Source organism: Salvelinus alpinus, chromosome 29 (genome assembly GCF_045679555.1).
Source record: "Salvelinus alpinus chromosome 29, SLU_Salpinus.1, whole genome shotgun sequence".
Taxonomy (NCBI): Eukaryota; Metazoa; Chordata; class Actinopteri; order Salmoniformes; family Salmonidae; genus Salvelinus; species Salvelinus alpinus.
Window position 1 is genome coordinate 23,696,789 of NC_092114.1, and position 6,413 is coordinate 23,703,201.

Here is a 6,413-nt window from a genome sequence, read left to right on the forward strand (position 1 = left end):
GGGCTCAATCAAGTGTGACGGAAACATTTTGGGATTCGTACAGAAAACAAAATCAAGGACATACGCCTTTCGTTAAAAATAAAATTACATTATTTTAATCGATTTAAGACTTTGTGGTGCGAAAATACAACTGGTTTCAGATTGCACACAGTCCTTCCGAGTCCTGATTTCATGCCGTTTGTTGTTGTGATGTCCAGAATTTTCTGTTAAATGAGTTAGCAGTTGATTCCATTGTTCATAAGATGGTTGACCAGTTTAAATGTAGAAAAGACCACCTTGCTACATCATCCTCACTATGCCAGCACACTGCTGTGACTTGTCTGGATTTAACAGATCTTCCTGCTCCTTCTCCAACTGCTCCTGCTCCTTGGCATCCATGTCTTTGAGCTTCACCTCCACGTCCTCAGGAATCTCCACCTCCAACAGGTTCTCCATGTCTGGCTCTGGCTCGTCCCCGATCAGCACCTGGCAGAGACATGTGCATTCACACATGCGGATAAAAACACACACACATTTCTTTTTTTAAGTGTCTTGACCTCAACTCTCAGTCGAATGCTGCCTTGGCTTTAAGATCTTCCTATCCAGTATTTTGGCTACTTCAGTGAAAAACAGGGACCAAAATATTCCAATACATCCTCGACATTACTGCAGACTGTAATTGACAACGAATTAGCCCAAGAAATGTCAGAACAGCATCGGGGCAAGCTCCAAACAATTGAAGAAAAACTTAGTGGAAATAGTTTTTTTTAAAGTAATATGATAAAACGTTACAGCCTTGTTATCCACAAGATTCAGCATAAAAAACCCATTAGTCTTGGATAAATATCACGCTCGGATTTCAACTCGCTAGATTTGGATGTTTTATGACAGTGATTAAAACTGGCTGGGTAGCTAAAGACTGAACTTGTGCCTCTGGACCACAGTTCAAAAGGGATCTCCGAGCTGTTATGGAGTGTATCAGGGTTTTATTTTTATGCGAGACCGAGTGACATCTTTTCCACTCGGTCGTTCCCCACTACAAGACTGCCACCGCAGTGCAGAGCAGGCACTAGGCAGGAACGGAACAGTGGAAGCTTTTTCCAGCCAATCAGAACATCCTGCCTGCGTCCCAAATGACATCCTATTCCCTATATAGTGTGCTACTTTTGGCCAGGGCCTATAGGACCCCATATAATGTAGGGAATAGGGTGCCATTTGGAACGTGGACTCTGTTTTCTTAAACCTGCCGATGCTGTAAATTTCAGCACTCAGAGTACTGAGATGTCATGAGATTCATTGGCGCCATAAGATTGGGTTGTCTTACCAAGCACAATAAGAAGTCATGAAAAGAAAATAGTTGTTCTTCCTGAATGTAACGGTTACCAAGGTGCAATGGAGGGTAAACGCAAGTAAACGCAGTTCACTCACTTATTTTTTTTCCCAACAGTTTACCCACCTTTTGCTGAAAAATGCATTGAAAGTATAGTAAGCGTTACCTTTTTCACTGCATCCGGCGATCAGAGGAATACCCACCTTTTTCTTCCACCACTACATACAGTGGGGAGAACAAGTATTTGATACACTGCCGATTTTGCAGGTTTTCCTACTTACAAAGCATGTAGAGGTCTAATTTTTATCATAGGTACACTTCAACTGTGAGAGACGGAATCTAAAACAAAAATCCAGAAAATCACATTGTATGATTTTTAAGTAATTAATTTGCATTTTATTGCATGACATAAGTATTTGATACATCAGAAAAGCAGAACTTAATATTTGGTACAGAAACCTTTGTTTGCAATTAGAGATCATACGTTTCCTGTAGTTCTTGACCAGATTTGCACACACTGCAGCAGGGATTTTGGCCCACTCCTCCATACAGACCTTCTCCAGATCCTTCAGGTTTCGGGGCTGTCGCTGGGCATAAGTATAGTTGAAGTGTACCTATGATAAAAAATTACAGACCTCTACATGCTTTGTAAGTAGGAAAACCTGCAAAATTGGCAGTGTATCAAATACTTGTTCTCCCCACTAACTGCCAAGGTGCCATGACGACAGCTGGGAAACCCCAGCTCTGGACTGGGTTGTGGATAAGACACATCACCAACAGCTCACCATGAGGTTGCTCTGTATTGATTTACTATGTTTTTGTATCTTAGTTCAAACATAAAAATGTATGTAAGTTACATTCATAGTTTACCTGTATGAGCTTCTCACAAGCAGCGGCCACGTGAGGCTCCTTTTCCCAGTTGTGGAACTCCCTCATGATGGCGTAGACGTTCTTGGCCTTCAGAATCTGCCTACCTACTTTGGTAGCTGTCAACTGGGTGCAAAAGAGACACACGTAAAGATATGAGTATTTCCAGCAAGCAAGCTTTTTTTTTTTGCTGTTAAAAACAGTTTGGATTATACGGAGAAACAAAGCTTTACTGGTTCAGTGACACAGATGGTTAAGTGTTGGTGGAAGCATGGCATTGACTCCAGGTGACACCAACCAGTATCATGGTCTCAATGAGCATCTTGCGAATGTCGGGATCCTCCTCTCTTTCCTTGTCCTCTGGTAAGTACTGGAGGTCGACGGGTAACCCTTCATTGAATAAGAACAAAGTACCATCAGTACTAGGCTATATTTTCAATGCAGATACCTTGAACTGCAGTAGCAATATACATTGTCTTCAGAAAGTATTCAGACCCCTTTTCTTTTTCCATTTTTTCCCCCATTACAGCCGTATTGTAAAATTGATTAAATAAAAATCCTCAATCTACACACAATAACCCATAATGTCAAAGCGAAAACAAGTTTAGAAATACCTTATTTACATAAGTACTCAGACCCTTTGTTATGAGACTCAAAATTGAGCTCAGGTACATCCTGTTTCCTTTGAACATCCTTGAGATGTTTCTACAACTTGGAGTACACCTGTGGTAAATTATATTTATTGGACATGATTTGGAAAGCCACACACCTGTTTATATAAGGTCCCACAGTTGACAGTGCATGTCAGAGCAAACACCAAGCCATGAGGTCGAAGGAATTGTCCGTAGAGCTCCGAGACGGGATTGTGTTGAGGCACAGATCTGGAGAAGGGTACTAAAAAATGTCTGCAGCATTGAAGGTCCCCAAGAACACAGTTTCTGAATGTCCTTTAGTGGTCCAGCAAGAGCCCGGACTTGAACCCGAGCAAACATCTCTGGAGACCTGAAAATAGCTGTGCAGCGACACTCCCCATACAACCTAACAGAGCTTGTGAGGATCTGCAGAGAATAATGGGATAAACTCCCCAAATACAGGTGTGCCAAGCTCGTAGCGCCATACCAAAGACTCAATGCTGTATTCGCTGCCAAAGGTGCTTCAACAAAGTACTGAGTAAAGGGTCTGAATACTTATAACTGTGATATTTCAGTTTATTTGTAACACATTTGCTGTCATTATGGGGTATTGTGTGTAGATTGATGAGGATTAAACACAATTTAATCAATTTTAGAATAAGGCTGTAACAATGTGGAAAAGTCAAGGGGTCTGAATACTTTCAGAAGGCACTGTATCTATGTTTAGCTAGCTAATAAATACCACATACACACACAGTATGTATTATGTTGTTTACACTACTGAGTGTGGGCCTTGTGACGCCCACCATCTCTCTAGGAGCTTGGCTCTTCTCCGGCCTCCGGCTGCTTAGCCTACTATAAAAACTGGTTAACATTAGTATGTTCCACAAGAGTGAAACATAAAAACAGATTTCTAACTATTTTATGTGTTCACCGCCTTCGAACCGACGCTGAGTACAGCACAAATTCACAACTTTCTTGGAAGGATCTTCAACAGTTTCCATTTGGGGCCCCTCTAATCTGACGTTAGCCTGATGCGAATTGTGTCTACTCATAATGCAAAATAAAATAGGGGGGGGGTTGTATATGTGCCGAGGGCGAGGGGGGGTTAAACCGCAAGGTCACTCAGACAGGAACAATGATTTACCTTCATTCTCCTCGTCAGACAGTTCCTCAGGCCCAGCGAGAGGCAGCAACAGGAAAGGCAGAATGTCCACCGCATCACTCAGCAACCACTCATGATGAGCTGGAGAAAAAAAGAAAATTAGGAGTATGCAATTGAGATCTTCCCATTGATTACAAGGTAAAAGCTCTACATATCTAGAGCATTTATCGGAAATTAATCCTACTCAATTCAACACAAAACAGGCATAAACTATGAAGGTTAAAACTGACTGTCGTACACCTATTAAGATGTGTGTGAGTCTTCCTCCCCTACCATGATCAAAGCAACAATTTCTCAGAGTGCCAATGACTCCCCCTCGTCTGATTGTTGAGGCCTGGTATTTGGTGTAGGGAAGGAGCCTCTGAACTACACACCTGTGGAACATCAAAAACACACCACACACACACACACAGAGTGAGTGGTCTTCCATAAGCAGCATGCTGGATGATCAGCAAAAGAAAGGAAGCACTTTTTATGGGGCAGAAAAAGAAAGCACCAGGGCCCATATGCATTAAGCGTCTCAGAAAAGGAGTGTTGCTGATCTAGAATCAGTTTCTTTAAATCATAATAGACACTGAATACAGGACTGGATTTACAGCTCTTCAGACCTGTATAACATTGGTGTTACTGGATTATGAGAGAAATCAAAGACATAATCTAGCCCTGGATCTCATGAGCTAACCACCCAGCCACTGACCTCTCCTTATCCAGGATAAAGTGTCTGGTCTCGGGCAGCTGTGTGAGGTTGGAGAGGAGGGGGCCCAGGTAATGGAGCGATGCCTGCTTGTTGTAGCCCTCAGTGCAGAAGATGTCCACTATCTGCGCCAAACCTATCTCCTGCTCCTGCATAGCCTTAAACACCTCTTTACACGTCTTCACGTGCCGCGACAGGTTAGTGAGGATCGTACAGATACGGTCCGCAAACATAAATTCTGGGTCCAGGAGGTTTTTAAACAATATAGGGAGGAAGTCCGAGTCTTTGATCAGCGGTTGGTGCATGGTCTCATCAGCCGAGAGGTTGATGAGAGAGTGGTAACAGTCTTTGACGATAGCGATGGAGGGGTCGGTAGTGAGGGTCACCAAGGCTTTAAGGAAGTCAGGTTTTGTCTGTAGGTAGCGACAGCCATCCCTGTTGCCAGAGAGGCCCAGGAAGTACTCAGTAGCCTGGCCCTTGACCTCTGGCCTGGTGTCCAGTGTGAGGAAGGACAGCAGCTCTTTGGCCTCTACCTCACTCAGCATGTTGGTGGTCAGTAGAAATATTGTAATCCAAATCTTAAGAAATCCCAAAGTTGACAGACACAGGGTTACAGTTCATCACCTGTAAAGATAACTATCTACAAAGAGAGAGAGGAAAACGAGAAGCAATAATAGCTAACGTTAGCAAGACAATGTACCTAGCTAGAACACAACATAAACATACAAGACAGTTGCGAGGTGCATCCAAAACAAGAACCCCACCAAGCTGACACAACATAGTCCGTAAAAAAATTGTGTCAAAACTCATGCTGTCATGGCATGATCATCACTTTGAGTCATTTCGATCGTTGTAGCTAGTTAGTAGGTCGAAATTAGGATAACGTTAGCTAGGTTCTAACTCATCCACAACCACACGACTTTATTGAATGTTAAAAATATATAAAACAAAGTAGCTTGCTAGATAAATAGTTCTGTATTTTAAAAAACGATCGTGCGGTTCTATAAAGTTGATAAAATGTTAAAGCACACTCACATCATCCTCATGCGCCTTTCCATGCTGATAAATACGTACTTCCGTATTTTGAAATTACATTTTACATCTCCAATAGGATTACGGATAACCAACATATACCCGCCTTCAAAAGTAATCCTTCCTTCTGATTGGTTTTTACTTCCTCAGCAGCCTTCCATTGGTAGATAGGTGGACGTCACTTTTACAGTGCGCTAAAATTGTGGAAATACCTGCTCGGTACAATAGTTAGCTATGTCATTTTCCTGGTGTAAGAAGCAGAATTAACCCCCTTAAGGCAGCGTTTATGATGATTTATTATTTCCCGCAGTCAGGTAAGAAACGTCAGACTTATTTCGTTTGAGATGACGGCCTTTTGGGACTTTTTTAACCCACTGTTGTAGCTTTAGCTCAGAGAGTCAGATGGCTAAGGCTAACGTTACGTTAGCTGTGTCTGCTCTCTGTTTTGACGTTGTTTACATTCTCATATGTAGCTCTTGTCTGAAACCTTAGGTAGCTACTACGTTTATAATGAATGCTAACAATGATTGGAGTATTACTGTCATGAGAGCCAGCTGTTTGGATACTGCTGAAATCACTGACTTATATATTTATATAGATACCGTTCACTTTCAAACTTGCACAAACTCTCTGAACTCTAGTCCAACATGTCATATTTACAACAAATTGCTACCGGCTATAATACTAATTATTCATCATCTCAGCAAACTAATT

General features: G+C 42.1%; 1 protein-coding gene across 9 annotated transcripts; it reads right to left on the bottom strand.

Annotated features, from left to right (window-relative positions):
- Positions 1-72: 72 nt before the first annotated feature.
- On the bottom strand, positions 73-5,773 carry hgh1 (HGH1 homolog (S. cerevisiae)). Of its 9 annotated transcripts, none has more exons than XR_011671740.1 (9): positions 5,703-5,773; positions 4,671-5,307; positions 4,247-4,347; positions 3,956-4,054; positions 2,475-2,566; positions 2,180-2,302; positions 1,794-1,923; positions 1,513-1,648; positions 334-465 (listed from the first exon to the last, which is right to left on the bottom strand). XR_011671740.1 is itself a non-coding variant. In XM_071375268.1 (9 exons), the coding sequence occupies exons 2-8, from the start codon at positions 5,210-5,212 to the stop codon at positions 1,629-1,631; spliced, it is 1,107 nt and encodes a 368-aa protein (XP_071231369.1). In that variant the 5' UTR covers positions 5,213-5,307; positions 5,703-5,773; the 3' UTR covers positions 340-465; positions 1,591-1,628. The 9 variants fall into 9 exon arrangements, 4 of the variants coding, with proteins under 4 accessions (XP_071231368.1, XP_071231369.1, XP_071231367.1 ...); XR_011671739.1 differs by having other exon boundaries at positions 1,769-1,923; XM_071375268.1 differs by having other exon boundaries at positions 340-465; positions 1,591-1,648.
- Between the last annotated feature and the right edge of the window lie 640 nt (positions 5,774-6,413).

What these genes read in the sequence shown, in the direction of transcription:
- hgh1 (XM_071375264.1), bottom strand. Translation starts at nt 5,212, where the DNA reads ATGCTGAGTGAGGTAGAGGCCAAAGAGCTGCTGTCCTTCCTCACACTG. An exon ending in TTTATCCTGGATAAGGAGAG is followed by an intron (nt 4,348 to 4,670) that starts GTCAGTGGCTGG and finishes GATGTTCCACAG; the next exon opens with GTGTGTAGTTCAGAGGCTCC. An exon ending in AAATTGTTGCTTTGATCATG is followed by an intron (nt 4,055 to 4,246) that starts GTAGGGGAGGAA and finishes TTTTTTCTCCAG; the next exon opens with CTCATCATGAGTGGTTGCTG.